The sequence below is a fragment of the Thamnophis elegans genome, chromosome 1 (assembly GCF_009769535.1).
Source record: "Thamnophis elegans isolate rThaEle1 chromosome 1, rThaEle1.pri, whole genome shotgun sequence".
Taxonomy (NCBI): Eukaryota; Metazoa; Chordata; class Lepidosauria; order Squamata; family Colubridae; genus Thamnophis; species Thamnophis elegans.
The window spans coordinates 5,197,673-5,223,289 of NC_045541.1; the positions used below are offsets into that span (position 1 = coordinate 5,197,673).

The following is a 25,617-nucleotide window of genomic DNA, read 5'->3' on the forward strand; positions in this document are numbered from 1 at the left end:
AATTAATATGCATCTCGAATTGGAATGAGTGGTATTTCTTGAAAACTGGTTGGCTGAAACATTAACCAAACAATAGTTGGTTTTTTGAGAGGTCTGAATGCCCTGCATTGAATAATAATTAGTGGCCAGATTTGAGAAAATATATCAACTTAAAAAAAACATGTTTGGCCATCACAGCTCTATATGTGCACGACTGCATTCCCACTCACACTAGTAATATTTTATTAAATTTGCAGATGATACAATAGTGGTGAGACTAATCTCCAGGGGGGGATGAGTCTGCCTATCAAGATAAGGTGGAGCATTTCTTTCATAGTATGGAGGCAATAATTTGGTCCTTAACACCAATAAGACCAAGGAGCTTACGTCACTCGACAAACGCGCGATAGACAGATGCGCGCCGACAAAACCACAACAAAACCGTGACGTCAAAATCGCGCCCACAAATTCACGATGTCAAAATCGCACCGACAAAAGCGCAATGACAATAAAATAGAAAAAAATTAGGGCTAGGGTTATAACGTACGTATGCGCGATTTTGTCATCGCACATTTGTTGGCGTGCTACTGTCGAAAATCAATTAGCGATTTTGACGTTGCGGTTTTGTCGGCGCGCATATGTCTATCGCACATTTGTTGGTGAACCAGGAGCTTATAGTCGACTATAGAAGAAATAGATCGGACAGCCAGCCCTTGCTTATCAGTGGAGAACAAGTGGCCAGTTTTAAGTTTCTGGGTAGCAGCAATAGCAGTTAGACTTATATACCGCTTCATAGGGCTTTCAGCCCTCTCTAAGCGGTTTACAGAGTCAGCATATTGCCCCCAACAATCCGGGTCCTCATTTTACCCACCTCGGAGGATGGAAGGCTGAGTCAACCCTGAGCCGGTGAGATTTGAACAGCCGAACTGCAGAACTGCAGTCAGCTGAAGTAGCCTGCAGTGCTGCATTTAACCCACTGCGCCACCTCGGCTCGGGTAAAAAGAGGACCTTATTCTGGCGGCACTCCCTTACAGCAGAGGTGGGTTGCTTCCAGTTCGACCCAGATCGAGTAGTGGGCGGTTGGCGGCGGTGGCTCCGCCCACCTGCCTGGATGCTTCTGCGCATGCAGAAGTGTCATGAGCACACGTGCGCATGCACAAGCAAACCATTGGTAAAAAAGTGGAAACCCACCACTGCCTTGCAGCCCTGGTCAAAAGGGCCCAGCAGAGATCATACAACCTGAGACTTCTCAGGAAACAACAACCGAAGGAAAAACTGCTGTTGACCTTCTACCGCTGCACCATAGAGAGGTATTTAACTTACTGCACCTGTGTGGGTTTGCCAATTGCACAGAGGCAGATAGGACAGCATTCCAGAGGGTTCACGTCATTGCCCAGAGGATCATGGGTTGCCCTTTCCCCTCTTTATGGCTCCCGCTACCTTAAGAAAGTTCAAAACATTCTTAAAGATCCACCTCATCCTGGGCACCCGGTTTTTTTTTGAACTTTTACCATCTGGCAGACGGTACAGGATAATAAAAACAAGGACAAATAGACTGAAAAACAGCTTCTCTCCCAGGGCAGTAATTATATTGAATTCTACTGCGTAGTACAATACTAATGCAATATCGGGTTTTCAATTCAATTGTATAGATAGAATGTGAAGGATAGCAATAGCAATAGCAGTTAGACTTATATACCGTTTCATAGGGCTTTCAGCCCTCTCTAAGCGGTTACAGAGTCAGCATATCGCCCCCACAGTCTGGGTCCTCATTTCACCCACCTCAGAAGGATGGAAGGCTGAGTCAACCTTGAGCCGTGAGATTTGAACCGCTGAACTGCAGATAACAGTCAGCTGAAGTGGCCTGCAGTACTGCACCCTAACCAATGTACACTGAAGATGGCATTTAATTTCGTTGTACAAGGTGTGATGAACTAAAAACTAAACTTCGTTCCCAAAAGCTTTCCCCAAGAGCCAGGTCTCCCAGATTCCTAAGTCATGAATGAAAGCACAGAACTTGCTATTTCTGGCGGTAGCCTCTTCTGGAGAAAGGATGCTCGGAGAGAGAATGCATTTCTCCCGAGTCCCATCCCACTGCTCTTCACACTGGGGGGGAAGGATAAGGCCTCTCAAACATGTACTCTTTGCAGATTCTGTTTGTAGTAAGGGGTGTTGTAAATAACTACAGACCTGATAACTTTGCTCTTCTAAAGTAACCAACACCTAAGCCGGGACTTGTAATAAGCCCAGTGACTTATTACAGGAATTTCTTTGCAGTTGGGAACAGTCCTCCCCGTTTTTCCACAGATGGAGAGAAACGCTTCTTAATTGACCTTTCAAGTGTCAGATTTCTAAATCAGGAAATAACATGATCGTGAGAATTCATAATTCAAAGGAAAATGTCATCCTCGGTGCAATATTCTGTGAGAACAAACAGAAAGAGGACTGGAACCAAATATTGGAAAGTACACACTGAACCAGCAGACGGCAAATTCCTGAAGGCTTTATTAAGGCAAACTTCCACCTTAGGCAACCGAGGGATTTTTCTTTTCCTGTAATTACAAGGAAAGAAATACAAGGACATCAGAGACTATCCTTTGAGGGTTGATTTGACGTTGACTTCAAAGAGGCTTACCCTGTTCATTTACAACACGACGGCTGGAACTCTGCTTCTGTTAAGTGCCACTGTTAAACTGTGTCAGGAGCAGCCGTGGTTTACAATACAGGATTCAATTCTAGTAGGAATTTTGGTAGCTGGAGAGAAGGGTGGCGTTTGCTTTTGCCAAGGAACTAATTCTCCTTTTTCTTGCATACGTATTAATTAGAAGTGTCAAAAGGCTCCTGTTAGGATGAAGGTAAAACTGGAATTGTTCACACTTTCTCATTCCTTTGGGTACGACGTGGCTGTCACTTGTCTCACGTTCTGGATTAGACAAGGGTAATCTAGGACCTCATGGGAAACACAATTCTTGTATCTACAACGTCCAGTGCTAAGTGGAGGGCAGTATCAAAAAAGAGGATTATTTTTATTTTTGGCAGTACAAAACTGTACTCCTCCCTCCTCCTCCATCCTAAATAAATTCTGTACTTTAATTTGTGGCGGGATTCCCTCCCCTTTGTTCTTACATACCTACAATTTGTTTTTTCCAGCACAGCTGGACTGCCAGAAGGCGTAGGATTTGGCAGACATCCCAGAGGTTAAAATTAATTTTTCCTTATTAATACAACTGAGGGTCCCACAGGAGGGGATCTCAGCCTTATCTAAACCGACAGCTTCTAATGTTCTCCTCTAAGGCTATTTGATGGTACAAGGCCACTGTATCCTGGAATGCAACCATGCTGGAAGCCTGCTAAAGCCGTGTTCCTCCTTATTTTATTTTTGTTTGCATTCTTTGCCCAAGGGTTGAGGAGTTGCTCTGTTATAGAGAAGTGGGGATTAAAAACCAGGAATCCTACGCATCTATTCAAGGACATCATGGAAGAACACCTGGATTTGTCTTTAACTAGCATCCTGTCTTTGAAGTTCAAGATAGAAGAGACTGGTGTTTTCACACCTTGAGAGATTAAAAAAAAAAATTTAGGTAAGCAAAACCCAAGGTAAGAGCCATCAACGCAGACTCACTAACATATTGAAAGAAAAGTCAATAGCAATAGCAATAGCAGTTAGACTATATACTGCTTCATAGGGCTTTCAGCCCTCTCTAAGCAGTTTACAGAGTCAGCATATTGCCCCCAACAACAATCCGGGTCCTCATTTTACCCACCTCGGAAGGATGGAAGGCTGAGTCAACCCTGAGCCGGTGAGATTTGAACAGCCGAACTGCAGAAATGCAGTCAGCTGAAGTAGCCTGCAGTGCTGCATTTAACCACTGCGCCACCTCGGCTCCTGAAGAGAGGAAGAGAGTAGGAAGGAAGAGAGAGAAGTACAAACATATGCAGAGAATAATTATTGTGCTTTCTTTTGGGGCCCATAATTAAAAGGGCTCCAGGATCAGAAATTATTCATCCTCATAAGTCAAGAAAACACAAATCCAAGACCTTTATATAGCTAATATTTGGGTAACAGTGGGGCTAATAAAAGAAAAGTCCAAAATACAGTGAAAAGAACAGTTCTCTTTGCAAAAGTCAATACAAACGTCTGACAATATATAGTCCAAGTTATTTTCCACCGTGTTAGCCTGAGTGAGTTGCTTAGGATGTTTTCACAGTATAATTCATACTGTACTGAATACAGTTGCCAAATTCAGTTGGTGTAGTGTTCCTGTCCCCCCTTCACGGCTCTTAACAAAAGACAGGCAAACAAAATGAGAGGGACTTCTCTTTATCAGTTCTCGGTTCAAAGTGGCTGCGAGCCAAAATAAATTAATTAAAGTCTCTGCCAGAAGATAACAAACTGAAAAACAAATCTTTCTTACGCAACCAAAACGAAAGCAAAACATTCCTTCCGAAGTCTCTAAGAATCAGGGTTACAGAAATCCAAGCACTTCTCCAAGTGTAGCCTTGAATCAGGGTTACAGGAAACACAGAGCACTTATCCGATGTCTCTACGAATCAGGGTTGCAGAAGTCAAATCACTTTTCCAAGTGTACATCAAAGAAACCACGATCAAGGGTCAAGGAACGCATGAAGGAACGTTGACTCCTGCAACTAGGGCGTGGCAGCATCCGTCCTTTTATCTCCAAACCTGCCTCTAACAAGCCCCAGCTGCATAATGAATCTTGTATCCCGAAAAGACTCACAGCAGACAACTGCTGAGTCACAACAGTGTAGTATTATTATTTTTTTAATCCAAAGGCTTTGGAGATTTAGTATAGCCCACTGATCTTTGGCAGTACTAAATTGTACTTCAATTAAATGATGGTAAGATACAGAAGGTCCTCAGCTTGTGACCACAATTGAGCCCCAAATTTATGTTGCTGAGAAATTTGTTAAGTGAGTTTTGCCGCATTTTACAACTTTTCTTGCCACAGTTGTTAAGTGAATCGCTGCTGCCGTTTAAGTGGGTAACATGGTTGGTTAAGTGAATCTGGTTTCTGCATTGACTTTGTTGATCAGAAGGTTGGAGAAGAGGATCCCGTGACTCCGGAACACTGCAACAGTCATAAATGTGAGTCAGTTGACAAGCATCCAAATATAATCACATGACCATGGGGATGCTGCAATGGTCATAAGTGTGAACAATGGTGATAATTCACTTTTTTTTCAGTGCCGTTGTAACTCAAACAGTCACTAAACAAACTGTTGTAAGTTTGTTTGACTACAACATGTATATTCCTCTGTTCTGACCTTCCTCTTCATACACCAAAGCATGCCAAGACAAAGATACTTCAAGGATTTATTAACAACAGACCAGACCTTGGCAGCAATCCAGCACAGACTGACCTTGGCAGCAATCCAGCCTGCCAAGATAGCCACAACAGCTTCTCCAGCTCTAGTAAATATGTTGACTCCTGCAAAGGGCATGTGCACAATCATTCCTTTTATAGTCTTGAGAGGAGCTAATTACCACCAGCTGAGTGCAATTATCTCCTGTAACTGCGTAACTGTTCTTTACACCTATTAGCCCTCCATTGCCAGGCATCCAGGACCAACTCCCTTGACTCCTCCCCACTGCTCAATGCACGACGTCAGGATCACACTCCTTGTTCCTCCCCACTGCTCCAAGGCGTTGTTGCTTTGTTTACCATCCCTAGCACCTGCTCTATCACACCTATTTCTCTTTCTTTTCTTTTCTCCTCCCTTCCTTCTCTACTTCTCCTCCTCCTCTAACTTACCCTTCTTCCTTCCTACTCTCCCTACTCTACCCTCTTTCTTCTCCTTCCTACCCTCTCCTCCTTCTCTTTCTCTCTCTCCTCCCTCCTCGCCTTCTCTTTCTCTCCCTTCCGCCCACCCTCTCCTTACCTCTTTCTTCTTCCCCTACCTCTCCTCCACTCTTCCTCTTCCTTTCCTACTATCTCTCCTTCTCTTTCTCTCCATTCCACCTTCCACTCCTTTCCCCTTCCTTCGTCCCACCCTTCTCTACTACTTCCTTCCTCCTCTCCTTTCCTTCCTTATGATCCAGCAATTTGTTTTCATGGCTGTCCATGGCACTTCTCAGAAGCCGTCTCCAACACCAAAAATTCAAAAGCTTAACACTCTTCTATCTTGTTCTTCAAACAAGATCTTTCACTCCATAGAGTATCACAGGGAATACCATAGCTTGCATGATTCCAATCTTTGTAGCTATAAACCCATCACAACATCTGAATATCCTTTTTCTAAGGTCAATTTAAACTTTAGTCATTAATAAATTAAACCATTCTGCTTTGTTCTGAAATGTTATATTCCTTTTTAAAATGTTCTACTACATTCTTCTATAGGAGCATGTCCATATTTTGGTCAAAATTATCATTTATCTTTCATGTCTTCTATTTCAGTTCAATCCACCTCTCACCACACCAAAAGACTTAGTCTATCTTTTGCAGACTAGAGTTTGTAAAAAACTGAGTCCATATTGACAAAGAGGCCACTGGGAAGTGTGATACGAAGCTTTGAATTCTGCCTGCAAATTTATAGCCAGTACTTACCAATGGAAAAAGACAAATGAAATATGAGACAATAACTGTTTTATATTGTCTACCACACAATTACTGATAGTTTGGGAACTGTTTCTTTTTCCTTACATATATTTATCTAAAAAACAGAGGTTTCCCCAATGGAGTTTGCCAGTTGAGAGTTCTTCTAAAGTCTTACATACTGTTTTAGAGCAATATTTCTAAATATTTCCTCCATTTCAAATCTTGATTTGATTGATTGATTGATTTGGCTTGTATGCCGCCCTATTCCCGGAAGACTCAGGGCGGCTAACAATAAAAAGGGAAGGGGGTACAAAAATAAAAAAACAACAATTTAAAATTCAACAACAGTCCGTAACATCTGATGGGCTGGATTAATTCAACAGCCCCAGGCTTGCCGGAACAGCCAGGTCTTAGTTGCTTGCAGAAGGCCGGAAAGGGTAGTAAGGATCTGGATCTCAACGGGGAGATCGGTTCATAGGGCTGGAGCAGCCACAGAGAAGGCTCTCCCCCAGAGAGTCACCAGCCGACATTGGCCGGCAGATGGAATCCGGAGGAGGCCTAGTCTGTGGGATCTAATAGGTCTTTGGAGGTGACTGACAGGAGGCGGTCTCTCAGGTAACCAGGTCCGATACCATGTAGGGCTTTAAAAGTAACCGACCTAGCACCTTGAGCGTGTCCGGAGACCAATGGGCAGCCAGTGCAGCTTGCGGAGGATAGGTGTACGTGGGTGTACCGAGGTGCACCCACAATCGCTCGCGTGGCTGCATTCTGGACTAGTTGAAGTCTTCGAACACTCTTCAAGGGCAGCCCCATGTAGAGCGCAATACTCAAGGAAATACTCTTCATCAAAATACTCAAGGAACCAACGATCTACTTAACAAAGGAAGCGCCTGATATCCAATCTCTCTTTATTTTTAAGTCACCCATTTGCGAGTATGAAAAAGGTCAGAAAATATGATAACTTCCTTAGAAACATGTAGATACACTTCTTCCCCCACAACCTTCACTTATGTAAAGCCAGGCCTATTTAATTCACTGGTTTCAATTGGAGCAGTTTAAATACTGTAGTGAACTCTCTTGCTGAAATCAACGAGTTTTACGAATGTTTTTGCATCTTATTATAGGAATAAGACAGGGAATCTTGTGAAAGGCAACATTCCAATTAGCGTTAAATGGAGCTACTCCAATTCAGCCCATCCTTCAGAGCTGTTCAAGTCCAGCTTCTTAAAGTAAGGAGGACACAAAATCCCAAATATAAAACAGAACTAAGCCTTTTCAAAACATGCCCTAGATCAGTGGTTCCTAAACTTGGCAACTTTAAGACTTGTGGACTTCAACTCCCAGAATTCTCCAGCCAGCAGAGCTCTGCTGGCTGGAGAATTCTGGGAGTTGAAGTCCACAAGTCTTAAAGTTGCCAAGTTTGGGAACCACTGCCCTAGATAATTTCTCTTAGGAAGCAATATATACCTGCTATAGCCAATCTCAAGGCTCTGGGCTTTAAAAGTTACCAGTGAATTGTATCAATGACCAAATAAGGCAAAATAGCATTCTTAATTAAAGGCAAGCTTACATTTTTCAAAGAGGCTTTTGACAATCATCCAGTTCCTTTTCAGAACCCTCATTTCCAAGAAAAACTTTAATTCCGCCAAAGAAACCAGTTAACAGCTACCAAATATTTGCTGCAGGCTTGCCGTTTCCCCATTGCAATATATTATATATATTTTGCTAGATTTATTGAAGTCATTTCTACAAATGTTAGCTTTTAGCAAAGCATTCAAGGTCTGTATGAGCACATATTGCTCCAAGTTGCACAAACAATATTTGAATTGCTATGCGCATATCCATCCAAACTGGATTTTGTTTGTTTTGGCTCTCTTCATATCTAGTCAAAGGGAGATTGAAATAGCTGGTAGCCCAAGCATCTGATTTATCCTTGGTCTCCTATTCACCCGCCCTAAACCATCTCCTCAAAACCGCATGGCTACATACATGCTGCAGAGCCGAGGTGGCGCAGTGGTTAAATGCAGCACTGCAGGCTACTTCAGCTGATTGCAGTTCTGCAGTTCAGCTGTTCAAATCTCACCGGCTCAGGGTTGACTCAGCCTTCCATCCTTCCGAGGTGGGTAAAATGAGGGACCCGGATTGTTGTTTGGGAGCAATATGCTGACTCTGTAAACCGCTGTAGAGCGGGCTGAAAGCCCTATGAAGCGGTATATAAGTCTAACTGCTATTGCTATTGCTATTGTTCCCCCCCTTCCAGTTTTAGGAAATGTATCTGAACTACAGGAGGCTTTTTCACTCCATGTAGAGCACCAGACTATTTTCTATTTAAAACTCTTCCCTTTCACATTTGACATCCCTTTGGGGAACTGAAACAGGCTTTCATTATGGATGAACACACCAGTTCCGGGCATAAATTTATCTACATCTAACATGTGTTTTTACCCTGCTTGGTTAATTACCAAAGCCATCTGTGGGGAAGTCAGGGCTTCTTCCTTGTCACAATTTATCTTTATCCCTTCGCTAGATTAGGTACTGAAGTCACATTATTGGATCTCAGGTATCACACTCATTTCTCCGAAGACAGAGCCGGACCAATACAAATAAAATTACAGGTGAATTAACCAAATCCACTCTTAAGTCTGTATCTTTGTCAAACAAGAGGTGATTGACATGGACTTAACGTGGCCTATTTGGGAAGAAAGACAACGAGCCATTTGCACATACCAGGGATCATAGATTATTCAACGCTGAATGTCTCACAGCTAAAGATTTGAATTGTTTATCCTGATAAATATTTGTAAGAAGAGAGCAACAAGCGAGTCAGAGTTTTTCCCCCAACTCCTTTTATCTCTTCCGACTGCTTTATTATTGTCTTGCAAAGCGTCACCCGTCACCTAGCGAGTTTCCTTTCCTTGTATAAGAAACAGGCTAGCTGGTGAAAATCTATGAGCCTCGTAATCTTTGCTTTTTCACACAGTCAACTATGCCACCCTGCCTCCATAGATGTTCAAAGCAGACCCCACATAAGCTGAACACAGAACATTGGCACATTTTGAAGGCGGTTGCTACTCTCTCTTATAGAACTGAATCTTTCCAATGGGGAAAGATGAACTCAATTCCCTGGATATGCAGAACCAAACAGATAGCGTTGATTCAAATATGTCATTCAACATAACGCAGGAACAGAACAAAACAGTCATTCTTCAGAAAGCATGACACAACGGTGACGAAAACCTACAGGCATTATTGCAGTGTTTCTCAACCTTGTCAACTTGAAGATGTCTGGACTTCAACTCCCAGAATTCCCCAGCCAGCGAATGCTGGCTGGGGAATTCTGGGAGTTGAAGTCCAGACATCTTCAAGTTGACAAGGTTGAGAACACTGCATTATTGTCTAGAATGTCTTACACAACTGGGGAGAAAATTAAGACTGGACATAAAAGTGTTACTGGAAGGGTCAGAAACACTTTGGTTCTTGAATAATAACACAAATAGTCAGGAGGATACATGCTTTACTATCACAGCCATAACCTGGCTTAACTTCACCCTTAGAGAGATACATGCTATGACAGCCATAACCTGGCTTAACTTCACCCTTAGAGAGATACATGCTATGACAGCCATAACCTGGGTTAACTTCACCCTTAGAGGAACTCTGGGGAGGCTGTGCACACAGGTTACACCCAGTATCAGAATGACGATTATTCCAACCTAAGCCTACTTTATTGAAATACATTGATTGGACTACAGAAGCAACAATAAGATACTTTTCAGCTTTAGCATCTAAGCTCTCAACAGAATCTGTACATCATGGCAACACAATTTCTTTTCACATCATACCAGTGGTGGGAGTCAGCCAGTTCGCACCTATTCGGGGAGAACCGGTTGGTAACTTTCTAAGTAGTTGTAGTAGTTGTAGTTGTAGTGAGTTTATTTATAGGCCGCCCTTTTCCCTGAGGGGACTCAGGGCGGCTAACAACTTGTATGGGAGGGGAAGACATACAATAACATAAAACACAATGTATAATTAAAACCAACCAACATTCATACACATTCGGGTGGGGGCGGACTATGGTCTTTACCCCCAGGCCTGGCAGGATAGCCAGATCTTGAGGGCTGTGCGGAAGGTCTGAAGGGTGGTGAGGGTACGAATCTCCATGGGGAGATCGTTCCAGAGGGTCGGAGCTGCTACTGAAAAGGCTCTCCTCCGCGTAGTTGCCAGCCGGCACTGGCTGGCAGATTGCACTCGGAGGAGGCCTAATCTGTGAGATCTTATGGGTCGAGAGGAGGTGATTGGCAGGAGGCGGTCTCCCAAGTACGCAGATCCACTACCATGAAGGGCTTTATAGGTAGTAAGAAGCACCTTGAAGCGTCACACGGAGATCAACAGGTAGCCAGTGCAGCTCGCGGAGGGATAGGTGTTATGTGGGCGAACCGAGGTGCACCCACAATCACTCGCGCGGCCGCATTCTGGACTAGCTGAAGCCGCCGATGCTCTTCAAGGGCAGCCCCATGTAGAGCACGTTGCAGTATTCCAGCCTAGAGGTCACGAGGGCGCGAGTGACTGTTGTGAGAGCCTCCCGATTCAGGTAGGGTCGCAACTGGCGCACCAGGCGAACCTGGGAAAATGCCCCCCTGGTCACAGCCGACAGGTGGTAATCAAAGGTCAGCTGTGGATCCAGGAGGACTCCCCAGTTGCGAACCCTTTCTGAGGGGTGTAAAATTTGGCCCCCCAGCCTGAGCGATGGAAACACCAACCAAATTTTTGGGAGGGAAACACAACAGCCACTCGGTCTTTTCTGGGTTGAGTACAAGCTTGTTAGCCCTCATCCAGTCCCTAACAGCTGCAAGTCCCTGGTTCATCACGTCCACCGCTTCATTGAGTTGGCACGGGGCAGACCAGATACAGTTTCGTATCGTCCGCATATTGGTGGTATCTTATCCCGTGCCTCCGAATGATCTCGCCCAGCGGTTTCATGTAGATGTTAAATAGTACGGGGGACAGGACCGACCCCTGCGGCACCCCATATGTTAGGGGCCTCATGGTCGATCTCTGTCCCCTGACCAACACCGACTGCGACCTGTCCGAGAGGTAGGAGGAGAACCACTGCAAAACAGTGCCTCCCACCCCCACCTCCCGCAGTCGTCGCAGAAGGATACCATGGTTGATGGTATCGAAAGCCGCCGAGAGGTCAAGGAGAACCAAGATGGAGGCGTGGCCTCCATCCCTGGCCTCTCCAGAGATCATCGGTCAATGCGACCAAAGCGGTTTTCTGTGCTGTAACCAGGTCTGAAGCCGGACTGGAAGGGGTCCAGGTAGTCGGCTTCCTCCAAGGACCGATGGAGCTGGTAGGCCACCACCTTCTCAACAACCTTCCCAATAAAGGGGAGGTTGGAGACTGGACGATAGTTGTTAAGTACGGCTGGATCCAAAGATGGTTTCTTCAGGAGGGGTCTCACCACCGCCATTTTAAGTGCGGCGGGGAAGTGCCCCTCCCGAAGCGAGGCGGTAATAACCGCTTGGATCCAGCCCCGTGTCACCTCCCTGCTGTTAGCACCAGCCAGGAGGGACACGGGGTCCAGTACACAGGTGGGAGGCACTCACAGCCCTCATGGCCTTGTCCACGTCCCCGGGGGTAACATCCTGAAACTCAACCCAGCGATGGTCTACCAAATCGTCCTCTCGTGTTCTCGGCGGCTCTGCAAAGGTGGAGTCCAAATCCGACCGAAACCGAGCAACTTTGTCCGCCAAGAACTGGGCATAGTCTTCAGCCCTACCCTGCAAGGGGTCCCCCGTATCCCTCTTATTTAAGAGGGAACGGGTTATCCTAAACAGGGCGGCTGGACGGACTCGGCGGACGCAACCAAGGTGGCAAGATAAGATCTCTTTGCTGCCCTAAGTGCCCTGATTAATCCTTGGTGCAGGTTGTTAAGAGTGCTCGGTTCAATTCGGATTTATCGGACCTCCACAGGTGCTTTAGGCGTCTCCTCCGGCGCTTCCTCTCCCGGAGCTCCTCGGTGAACCAAGGAGGCCTCCGGGATCCGCCGCCTCGGAGGGGCCGTAGTGGCGCAATCCGGTCGAGGGTCTCCGATGCTGCCGAATGCCAGGCAGCAACCAGAGTCTCTACTGGACTGTGGGCGAGAGTATCAGGAATAACCCCAAGCTCCGTCTGGAACCTCAAAGGGTCCATAAGTTGCCTGGGGCGGAACCACTTGGTCGGTTCCTCCTCCCTACAGTGGGGGTTTGGTCTTCGGAAGTCAAGCCTCAGTAGGCAGTGGTCTGACCATGACAGGGGTATGATCTCATTACCCCTCAGACCAAGATCACAAATCCACTGCTCCGAAAGAAATACGAGGTCGAGCCGTGTGACCCGCAGAGTGAGTTGGGCCCCGAATTATCTGGGTCAAGCCCATGGCTGTCATGGAAGCCATGAACTCCTGCGCCCCATCAGAGTGTTCACCGAGCGTAGGCAAATTGAAATCCCCCAGGACCATAAGCCTGGGGAACTCAATTGCCAGCTCGGCTACCGACTCGAGGAGCGAGGGGAGGGCTGCTGCAGACGCTGTTGGGAGGGCAGGTATGTTAGCAGCAGGCCCACTTGACCCTGAGGTCCAGCTTCACCAGTAGGGACTCACACCTACAAGCTCCGGAGCAGGGATCCTACGAGGTACTAAAGACTCCCGAATAACAATAGTTCGGAGAACCGGTTGTTGGAAGAAATCTCCTTTTGCTTTTTTCCATTTTGCAGGGCTAATCCTGTAAGGAAGGCAGGAAGGAAACATTCTGGTGGTGTTTCTAGCCTAATCTTTATGGCCCTGCTTACAGAAACTGCCTCTCTGGTTAACCCTTATTACATTGTAACAGCTAAGGCGAAGCGCCCTTAATGTGAGTGATGTTGAGTTGGCCATGCCCACCCAGTCACATGACCAACGAGCCCCACCTACCCAGATGGCCATTAGGGCAGAGAACCGGTTGTTAAATTATTTGAATCCCACCACTGCATCATACCATTTGGACCTCAGTTATATTAAAAGAGTTACTAGAGTGAGCTCAATTGAACTTCTCAGTAACAGTACTTGGATTCTGCTGTGAAACTGCCATGGTATCTTCATCAAAATACTTTTTTAGAAAGAGGTCACAAAATACAGTACAATCACACACAGCATGTCATAATGTAGCTCTTCTACTTTGGTTTAGAAAAAGTCTTTGAACCCAAGCCGTGTGGTTTATGGCTTAGTGTTATTTGGCAATTCTACCACTCTGGCTTTTTCAATTCAGAGTAAGTACGATAATACAGTGATCAAAATGCTGGACTAGAACTGGGGAATCTCTGACTTGAGATCAATCGGTTTCTCAACCGATTTCAGAGATGTTGCAAGGATAAAATCTGGGGCTGGGAGATCAATATGGACATTGAGCAATTTCTCAGATATAAAGCGGGGGCAATAATAATTTAATAATAATAATGATGATGATGATGATGATGCCAAATGCAGACTTTGCAAAGAAGCTGATGAAACTGTTGCTCACATACTCAGCTGCTGTAAAAAAATCATGCAGACTGATTATAAATTGCGGCACAATTCAGTAGCACAAATGATCCATTGGAATTTGTGCAAAAATTATAATATTAAAACAGCAACAAACTGTGGGAACATCAGCCTGAAAGGTCACCAAAAATCAGATGGTCAAGATCTTGTGGGATTTTCGCATACAAACGGACAAAATACTGGCGCATAATACACCAGACATCACACTGGTTGAGAAAAACAAGGTCACAATCATAGACATCGCAATACCAGGTGATAGCAGGGTCGCCGAGAAGGAACATGAAAAAAATAACAAAATACCAGGATTTAAAAATCGAAATTCAACTATTATGGCACAAACCAGCAGTGGTAATTCCAGTGGTAATTGGCACACTGGGGTGCTATTCCAAAAGCACTGGAATTACATTAAAACAGTTAAAAATGACAAAATCACCATCAGTCAAATGCAAAAAGCCGCACTGCTTGGATCTGCACGCATATTACGAAAATATGTTACGACGTCCTAGGCCCCTGGGTGGGGCCCGACTAGTAACCAATGCCAAATCCCGCGAAACAACTGGTCGCTGTGATACAATTGTATAACAATAATAATAATAACAACAACAACAACAACAACAACAACAACAACCAACCAACCAACCAACCAACCAACCAACCAACCCAACCAACCACCAACCAAGGCTTTGTACCATACTGAAACCCAGCCTTTTGTTTCAACGGTACTTCTAATAAATAAATCACTCTTCCAACTTCCTGTTACAAGAAATGTGTTGACAGTAAAGGAAACAAGAACTCTTTCCTTTTGGTTTCCTATTTATTTAAATGTCCCTATGAGGGAGTGGTGCTTGGCAAAGAAAGCAACTTAAAATAGATTTGTTGGGAATGCTTACGTTTGCTCCTGTAAAATATATTGAGCCTTTCATGCAATAAAGTGTTATGCTTATAATAAGTGTTGCTTAACTGCAACACATCAGATTGGAAGAGAAAAGAGACTCCAGCTGAGTAAGCCAGTAGAAAGTTTACTTTTGTATACACATTATTCGATCTTTCAGGTTTGTTTATTAACAGCTTCTCACTTTGCCCTTTCTTTCTTCAACATCTTCTCAATCTCTTCAACTGAAAGACCCGTTTGTTATCTATGGGGGGGGGGGGGGGGGAAGCTATCATGATTATTTCTGCATTATTGGGACCAGGAAAACAAACTTTGCTGAAACATCTACCTTTAACTCCGGAGGTAAAAGGCAAAGCTTCTTTCCAGTTAAACTTGATGACTGCTGGAAGCAGTGAAAGGACTTTGGATTCAAAGTCAAAAAGTGCTTTTGTTGCAAGCATAGGCCCCCATGTCTCTGAAACTCCTTAAATCAGGACACAGTTGCTTTAAGTAACTGGAGGCAGGGGGTTACGTGTTCCCTAAGCACATTTTGTCTTTTAATCTAGAGATATGCTCACCTCTAGTGACTATATGAATGTGTGGCACGACAAAACCGCGCTCGACTAAAGCGCGCCCGATTAAACCGCGTCGCTGACATCATCAACAGGGCGACAACAGCGAGCGCGGAGAAAGAAGGGCGCTTTAAATAGCGCTTTGAAAGCAAGCCGATTTAAGTTAAGGTAAGGGTTAGGTTTAGGGTTAGGGTTAGCTTTAGGGTTAGGTTAAGGGTTAGGGTTAGGTTTAGGTTAAGGGTTAGGGTTGGGTTTAGGGTTAGGTTAAGGGTTAGGTTTAGGGTTAGGGTTAGCTTAGGGTAGGTTAAGGGTTAGGGTTAGGGTTAGGTTTAGGTTAAGGGTTAGGGTTGGGTTTAGGTTAGGTTAAGGTTAGGGTTAGGGTTAGGTTTAGGGTTAGGTTAGGGTTAGGTTAAGGGTTGGGGTTAGGTTAAGGGTTGGGGTTAGGTTTAGGGTTAGGTTAAGGGTTAGGGTTAGGTTTAGCGTTAGGTTAAGGGTTAGGTTTAGGGTTAGGTTTAGGGTTAGGTTAGGGTTAGGTTCAGGGTTAGGTTTAGGATTAGGTTTAGGGGGTTAGGTTTAGGTTTAGGGGTTAATTTTAGGTTTAGCGTTTACAGCGTGCTTTTTTTCTCCGAGCTGTTGTCGCGCTGTGATGACGTCAGCTACGCGGTTTCGTCAAGCGCCCTTTAGTCGAACGCGGTTTTGTGGTGGAACCATATGAATGCTGCTGTGCAGATTTTTTGGCAATAATAATAGTTTGTCATTCTCTACTTTGGATTATTATTATTTTTTACTTTAGGCTAATCTACAGTCTGGGGATTTCTTGGTAGATACCTATCCAAGTCTGGGATAATCAAGTCTGACCCTGCTTCATTTTTTTCCGATGAAGCCCAGCCAACTTGGTAGTGCCATCTGCTATGGCAAAAGGAGTTCATAGCCTTATAGGGAAGTTGTGGCGGTGTCCTTTTTTTTTGCAAAATGCTATCATCACAATCTATTTTTAACTTTGGGTTTCTCGGGAGATAAAGCCACAAAATAGCTAAGAAATGCAGATTGTTATCTCAAGAGAAATATGTATAACACGGAGAATGCACTTGGCATAAAATGAATTATTTTGGCAAGTAATAATAGCAATAGCAACAGCAGTTAGACTATATACCACTTCATAGGGCTTTCAGCCCTCTCTAAGCGGTTTACAGAGTCAGCATATCGCCCCCACAGTCTGGGTCCTCATTTTACTCACCTCGGAAGGATGGAAGGCTGAGTCAACCCTGAGGCCGGTGAGATTAGAAACCGCTCAACTGCAGATAGCAGCCTAGCTGAAGTGGCCTGCAGTGCTACACTCTAACCACTGCGCCACCTCGGCTCTATTAATAAGAGCTTGCAGGTACAATTGCTGGTAGATCCTTCCCCCCCCCCCCCAAAAAAAATATGGCCCTGAACACATTTTACATATAATGGAGGCAATGAACTGAGAGAAATTATAAGAATCCTATCTTACATTCCATTATTTATTTTATTTATTTATATCCCACCTTATTTTTTTTTGTAAACAACTTAAGGCAGCAAACGCATCTAATGCTCCTTCTTCCTCCTGTTTTCCCCCAGAACAACAATCCTATGAGATAGCAGTAGCAATAGCAGTTAGACTTATATACCGCTTCCTAGGGCTTTCAGCCCTCTCTAAGCGGTTTACAGAGTCAGCATTTTGCCCCCCAAACAACAATCGGGTCCTCATTTTACCCACCTCGGAAGGATGGAAGGCTGAGTCAACCTTGAGCCGGTGAGATTTGAACAGCCGAACTGCAGAACTGCAGTCAGCTGAAGTAGCCTGCAGTGCTGCCTTGAACCACTGCGCCACCTCGGCTCATGAATTGGGCTGAGGTGAGTGGCTGTCCCAAGTCACAGTTTCTCCCAGTTTCTAGCCTGCTGCCTTAACCACTCGGCTAAACTGATATACATCTATAGCCCCAATTCAGATGGATCAACTTATAGATCTAAAATTAATACAATTGTTTAAGAACTTAGAAATATAATAAGGGCCCTCATTTACTTTTGAAATAACAGGGGGAAAAGTGGACAGTGACAAAAGGCGATTGGGGGGGGGAGGGGATGGCGCGGTAGAAGACCCAGATTAAAATATAATAGGTAATAAATTAAATAATTCCAAATAAATCCTCCATATGTCTACAAGTCTTCTGGATAAAATCAGATCAGAGAGCACCAGTGGTGGGATTGAAATAATTTAACAACCAGTTCTCTGCCCTAATGACCAGCTCGGTAGGTGGGGCTCGGTGGTCATGTGACTGGGTGGGCGTGGCCAACTCAACGTCACTCAGGTCGATGGGCGCTTCGCCTTAGTTGTTACAATGGTAATAAGGGTTAACTGGAGAGGCAGTTTCTGTAAGCAGGGCAATAAAGATGAGGCTAGAAAACAACACCAGAATGTTTCCTTCCTGCCTTCCTTACAGGATAGCCATGTAAAGTGGGGGAAAAGCAAAAGGAGATTTCTTCCAACAACCGGTTCTCTGAACTTCTTAGAAAGTTACCAACCGGTTCTCCCGAATAGGTGCGAACCGGCTGAATCCTACCACTGGAGAGCACCCATGTCTACATATTTGTGTCATGGTGTCCTGGTATTCCAAGCCAGTTGTATTGACAAAAGAAAACAAACATTCAGCCCATTCCATGTGATGCAGGAGAGCAAAGGACAGTTGAACATATTGCAATTTAAAAGCAAATAGATCAATTCCATTAGATTTTTTTTTAAAACTTCCAAGGGTTATATAAAGTTCATCCATTAAATCTTAACTAACACCACAGCAGATCCTTTTTTAGTTGAAGCTTGTTTTATATAGCTCAAAACCTTTTCAGGTAGGTAATTCCAACTAGGAGGGAGGAGGGAGGGGCAGTGGAAAACAGCTGGCGAATGAAGAAGGGAATGGGGACAATAAATAAAAAGAAAATCATCCAAGGGCCACATTATATTATCAGGTACTTAGTGCCTATGCTGGAAGAGGCTGGGAAATTTTCTCAATCTCATGGAGATATTAACCACAACTGTCATGTATCCCCCTATTTTAAGCACAAGTTCTCTTTCTTAGCATTAGTTTACAGCAAAATCATTCTTGATTCCGTAGTGATTCACAGGAATCTGGTACTCATATGGGTTTCCTTCCTTCCTCCTTCCCCCCAGAGACCAATGACCAGCTCAAGTTGCTGAGAAAGGGCTGGTAGGAACAGTCAATCTCATCAGTCAACAGCAAGACTAATCAAGCCTCCAGATTCCCCAGTATCATTACCGTAATGGCTCTTTTGGGAACATCCCTGCACAAGAGGTATTGTGGCCAGAAGACGGTCTCGCAGGGTACCCAGGGCCTAGGCCACTATGAAGCACTATTGAAGCAACATGCCTGTGGACTTAGGCTGTGCCTGGTTGAAAAATGACTGTGCAGTATCCTCTCTGAACTTTCTTTAACAACAACAACAACAACAACAACAAGCCACCTTTCATAACTTTCATAACTCTCTTGCCTCCAAGGAACTTCATGTAGGTGAGGGTGGGTTCTAGAAGATAATGCATGTTATCAGAGCCACGATGGTGAGAATGCAGTACTGCAGGCTAATTGCATTCCACTGCCAGGAGTTCGATTCTGACTGATTCAAGGTTGACTCAGCCTCATTTTACCCACCTCGGAAGGATGGAAGGCTGAGTCAACCCTGAGCCGGTGAGATTTGAACCGCTGAACTGCTGAACTAGCAGTCAGCTGAAGTGGCCTGCAGTACTGCACTCTACCCACTGCGCCACCTCGTCTCTTCTTAGTGATTTAAATCACGAAGCCAATTTGCTTTCCTGGTCAGCTATCTGCAGACACTGTTCCTTAACTCATTTTGAGATAATGTCTTCATTAGGTCAGGCGGATGATTGACAGAAAGTTGCAAGCTTTCAAATTTCCAAGAAACCTTCCCTAGGAAAGATGGTATAAACCTTCCATTGTTCTAGCGAAGAGGGTCTTGTATGGATTTTTTTTTTTTCTTTTTTTTTCTCCCTTGTGGATCAACATGACTGCTCTTGTGCTTCAATGTGACTAATAAATACTGAACATAATCAATTAACAGAAAAGCCCACGCAGAAGAAGGGGGTTGTATCTTTAATGCTTTGCATTTTCACAAATGGCATCATCTCCCACTATTAGATAATCCTAGCAAAACTGGCCTTGACTGACCTTTTTTACTTAGTGAAACTATTCATAGTAGATTTTTACATATATATATTAGATTTTTAAAAACCCCGGTATGCCCAAATATGGGAGGAAGATCACTACTTTCACTCTCTGTCATAAGAGACCATCCAGGCAGAAACCCAAAATTTTTACTGTTGCCTTTTGTTACATTTTGTTGTATTTGTGCTGATAATAAATAAAGGGAGACTAGTATAGATCTATTCAAGCTATTTAGCTCTCATCAGCTAGCCATACCCTTACTGGGATTTATATATATATATATATATATATATATATATATATATATATATATATAATATATATATATATATATATATATATATATCATATATATACTGTCACAACCCCTGGTGTGTGTGTATATATATATTATATATATAGATATATATATATAATATATATATATATATACACTGTCACAACCCCTGGTGTATATATATATATATATATATATATATATATATATATATATATATATATATATATATATATATATATAGTGTCACAACCCCTGGTATGCCCCAATTATGGAGGAAGCTAACTGCTTCCATTATCTGTCAATCGGCTCGTCACAAGAGTCCATCACAACAGAAACCCAATATTCTTACTGTTGCCTTTTGTCATTATATATATATAGATCTATATCTATTCTATATCTATATCTATATCTATATCTATATCTATATCTATCTATCTATCTTCTATCTCATCTATCTATCTATCTATCTATCTATCTATCTATATCTATATCTATATCTATATCTATATCTATATCTCTATCTATCTCTATCTATCTATCTATCTATATCTATATCTATATCTATCTATATCTATCTATATCATCTATCTATCTATCTACTATCTCTCTATCATCTATTTATTTGTGCTGATAAATAATAAAGGGAGACTAGTATAGATCTATACTATAGCTTGAAATAGATCTATACTAGTCTCCCTTTATTTATTTATCAGCACACGCACACACACACACACCACCACCACACATATATATATACACACACACACACACATCTAGTCAATTATGCTTTTACTATTTTCCAACCAAAGGATGCATAGAGCTCAAGTGTGCACACCAGTTTACTTTAATGGCTAAACATTTTACATTTCCATAATGACAAAGGCCGATTATTTATTTTTTCTTCCTAACAAACTTTGGAAGAGTCCCTGGTATAATGATCTTCTCCTGTCCCTACAATTGTACACAAGTCTGGGAATCTTCATAAGTGCACTTAAAACTCTAAGCTGTTACAAATCAAAACGTCAGCCACGACATTTTCCTTCTAAGAGAAAATAGGGGGGGGTCTTATCACCTGGGTCTCCCTTACAGCTGGATTGTTAACTACGCTGGCTTGGAAACTCCCAAGCCTGAACCTCCTTAGGGGAAGATAAAGATTTTCTCGCTGAAACTCAACCTAGAGATTTCATAAACACTTACTTGGTAACCATACAAGAGTGATTTGTCTATACTTTCCTTTGGAGACATTTAGTATATAAAAACGCAGTTTTAGTAGAAATTTCCTAGTAATATCCCATCCAAATATTATCAACCAGCCCCAATCCTATTCAGACTTTTTCAAGGTTAGCTGCCTTACTGTGGATTTTGGGCCAATATGGCTATAGGGCAGTTGTTCAGAAAAGCAAATAATCAAACAAAATCAAATAAAGGGATATATTCGGACAAAGGAAGCTGTATTAGAATCAGACCAAGGCAGAACCTGAATATTTCCTGCAGCAGCCCTGTTTCCTTCTCATTTCTATTGTTTGAGTTTCCATCATCATTTTTTTTAATCATCTTTAGTAATTGGGTTGATTAATAATGTTTTGGACTTGGCATGGTGTTTTTTTTTCTATTGCATTTGATTAAGGCTCGGTTCATTCTTTGTCTAAAATTGATTTAAGGGCTTGTTTTCCTGATAGCAGAGTCCTACCCGTAACGGCTTTGAAAGGCATTTTAAAAATTCATTGCCTAAGTAAATAAAAGCAAACACCCCTCCCCCATCCAGTATTTTTAGTTATGTGGCGTTTTGATCTTCAGAAGCTCCCCCCACATCTCTTTAGTTCTTTTTTTTTTGATATTCTCTTGTAAATGTGTTTTTATTTTCCATTTTCATTTCGTACAGTCACATATATACTGTGCATAACCGGGGCCATATAACAATAAACAATAAACACAGCCATTCCTCTTGTCAACAATACCCCCCAAAATAGAAACCCAATGTACCTCTTCGACCCTCCATACACCTCTTTCTTTCGCCCCCCTCCAACTTTCCATCTTCCCACCACCATTCCCCTCTATCCTACTTCCCCTCCCCCTCTACCACTCCTCTCTCCCAGTACACTCCCTCCCTTCCTTCTCCCCCCCTCCCGTCCTCTCTCCCACCCTCTCTACCCCTCTTTCTTCTATCCCTCTACTCCTCCCTTCAGTGTATTTCTACTATCTATTAATATATTCAGCTTGTCCTATTTTTACAGTGAAGTAAAGTAAATTAAAGAGCAACAGTATACAAGTGCAGTCGTGTTACTTTAAAATCTAACACATACTATATATCCCCCCTCCCCCCTAACACCCCCACCTCCCTTCCCCCCCCCACTTCCCAGAGCACGTAAACGGTATAGGTTTTTAACAAATACAGTTAAAAACCTCTCTTTAGTTCTTTAGGAACGAAAGAATGAACCTGTAACCCTGTAGGTTCTGCCAGCAAAGTTACCCTACTGAGTGCAACGTATGAGTTTCTCGTAGCTTGTACCTGATGCCCTAAACCAGCAGATGTCCTCCCTATTACAAGAACTAATTGGAGGAATGATCCCAAGGGCAGGGATTAAATGGCTCTGGAGGAAGATTCACTCACCTCCTCCTCTCTCGGAGAAGTAATCTGGGTTAAAATTGGGGCATAAGGAAGCTGTGGGCTACTTGTGTTAAGAGACAGAATGGAGACTGAAAATCTCCCTCCTGTTTCATCTGGCTAAGGAAGATACAACATTTTAAGTACTCAACTTTCCTTAGGCAGATATACACCATGTTCTTGCTGTGCCTTCCTTCTGCACTAACTGTAGAGAAAGTTAGCTAACCTGTCATGATTCCCACTCTCATACCCAATTCTGTAAAGGTTTAAAGGTTTTATTTATAGGCCGCCCAATCCCGAAGGACTCCGGGCGCTTACAGAAGGGAAGAGAAAGAAAATTTTAAAAAAAGTAAAAATAAATAAGACAAGTTAAAACGACAAATACATTCATTTCAGTCGGGGCTGGACCTCAACAATGAGGTCAACAGCCCCAGGCCTGCCGGAATAGCCAGGTCTTGACAGCTTTTCTGAAGGCCATGAGAGTGGGTGAGGTCCGGATTTCTGGGGGTAGTTCGTTCCAAAGGGTCGGGGCAGCCACAGAGAAGGCTCTCCTCCGGGGAGCCGCCAGCCGACATTGTCTGGCTGACGGCATCTGAAGGAGGCCAACCCTGTGGGATCTTACCGGCCGCTGGGAGGAGTGTGGCAGTAGGCGGTCTCGCACAACTAGTGTTTCATATTGCTAGGAAATCAACCTTCGAATCCTCACTTCCTGCATGGAAATACTGAGGAGTGTTTACAGAGTACTAAGCAATGATTCGCACCCATTTGAATTGTTTTGACTATGCCCCCTTAGGGGATGACTTCCTAAATCGTCTACATTGGTGTGGATGTATCAAAGTCGGTAGAATTAAAACCAGCTTGGCCTGCAAGTTGCCCTCATCCTCCCCTTTACCATTAAACAGCTTTCTTCTTCCAAAGAAGCATCGGATTTATTTGATTATATTTTGTAAAGAAAAGAGATTCAATCAAACCGAGTCAAGCAATTGGGGCTATATAGCTTAATCACAGCTCTGCTCTCCTCTATTAACTTTATGTCGGTATTAAGGAGAAATCAATCAGCTGAAATGAAGCATTAGCCACAATTTCCTCCTCGTTGGGAAATGCAACAACAGGCAGAGGTTCATTTGCAACTTAAATTGCTCCTAAGGGTGACAAGAACCGAGATCAGCTCAAGTGCCCAAACGAGAGAGCTCCTTCTACGTTCCCCAATCCCACCCACTCCACAGAGTACATACCGAAATTTCTGTGCATTTCTTACACTTATCCTTAAATCAGTGGGCTTACAAATTAGCAGCACAGAAGCCCATAATGGAAATAAATGCATTGTAAATGCTACGGCTACCTTGCATTCCATGGCTACCCATAATGAATACCACTTGTGTATCGTTTTCTTGAACACAGCAAATGCTAAACTGCAGCTGGACATGCTAAACACACTTTACTTACTCCTTACTCCTACAGCAGCAGCAAAGCTAACGCAAGGCAAGTCCTTGAAAAAGCCCAGTGTTTTAAGATTTACAAAACAGGAAGCTAATAAAATATGAAGGAGACATTCTTCATTCTACCTCATCTTTCTCAGTTTTTGGAAATTTTTTAAACTCTCTGAAAACTAGACCCTTGCGGAGTTCAAATTTTATAGGAAGCTTGTTTAACCATAGCCTGCTGAAACTAGCTTCAAAGACGTGTTTTGTTGACTTGTCAAATTTATTTGCCACCCAACCCCAGTTCAAGGCGAGATTCCACAATGTCTAGATTCCTACACCGATATACTGTTTGATGGCCAGCACAACATGCAAGGAATCTTCACTTTGATCATATCTGAAAAAGTTTTCCAATATCCCAAAAATGTCCAAAGGCTTTGCAAGCAACCCAAAATGCCTCTTGTCTCTCCCCCCTCCCACTATGCCTCTTACTCAAAATGTTAAACTCTGCAAAAAAAAAAAAAACATTAGTAAGAAGATTGTCTCTTAATTGCAAATCAATGCCAAGGGGCAAAAGATGATTCTCCCTACAAGGGATAGTCTCTCGCCTGCTTCTCTCCCCTCCCACTTTGCAAAAGGATTCCCATAGGGCAAAGAGGATCTTCCAATGCATCTCCCTCCTGAATTGCCAGGTTTTATCCCACAAGCAGCACTGAAAAGCAGCGTCAGTGACTGTTTCCACCAATCCCATTGGCAAAAGTCCAAGGCTTTTACTTTTCTAAACCTGTTAACAATGCCATTTGGTTCCATCAAGTTCTGACGGGATTTAACAATATGGACAACTTCTCCTAGTCCCCAGAAAATTTAGATCATCGGATTGCAGGGGGGGGGGGGGAGGAGAACCAGAATTCCTACATCTGCAGTTCTTCCAGCAAATGCACCAGCAGGGACTTTCAGAAGACAACAGCTGCAAGAGGAAAAGGGGAAGAGCCTCCTTATTCACAGAACCCTAACAGCTGGGAGGGACCAAAAAGCTACTTTTGCCAACCCCCACCTGCTAAATCTCCACACTCCTTCCCCATCCGCCTGCTGCCAATTACCTCCACTAGACCAATCAGATCTCACAGACTAGGCCTCCTCCGAATTCCATCCGCCCGCCATGTCGACTGGCGACTACCCGGAGGAGAGCCTTCTCTGTGGCTGCTCCGACCCTCTGGAACGAACTCCCCGTGGAGATTCGAACCCTCACCACCCTCCAGGCCTTCCGCAAAGCCCTTAAAACCTGGCTGTTCCGACAGGCCTGGGGCTAAAGATCCGTCGCCCCTTTCGAATGGTATGATTGTTGCATTTTTTAACTATGTATTGTTCTGTGTTGTTGTTAAACTGTCTGTATCCCCCTTTCCCTTCTTTGAGTTGTGAGCCGCCCTGAGTCCCCTTAGGGAAAAGGGCGGCATACAAATGAAATAAAACTCGAAACTCGAAACCCATCCACAGCCCTGCCTATGCAAATGCTATATGGGGGGGGGGCTGTTGAAATAATCCCCCCCCATAAGGCCAGTAAA

The 25,617-nt window shown here is 43.6% G+C and overlaps 1 protein-coding gene across 2 annotated transcripts in view; it reads right to left on the bottom strand.

The window, feature by feature from the left end:
- Window positions 1-25,617, bottom strand: part of LOC116503273 (neuropilin-2-like) — a 51,669-nt gene that overhangs the window by 21,616 nt on the left and 4,436 nt on the right. The window contains exon 1 of one of the 2 annotated variants that reach the window (XM_032209581.1): window positions 8,107-8,228. The exons of the other annotated variant lie outside the window; for it this stretch is intronic. Coding sequence (XP_032065472.1) covers window positions 8,107-8,158 — 52 coding nt within the window. The 5' untranslated portion in view covers window positions 8,159-8,228. Of the gene's footprint in view, window positions 1-8,106; window positions 8,229-25,617 lie in introns of those variants that run through there. 2 annotated transcript variants of the gene reach the window in all.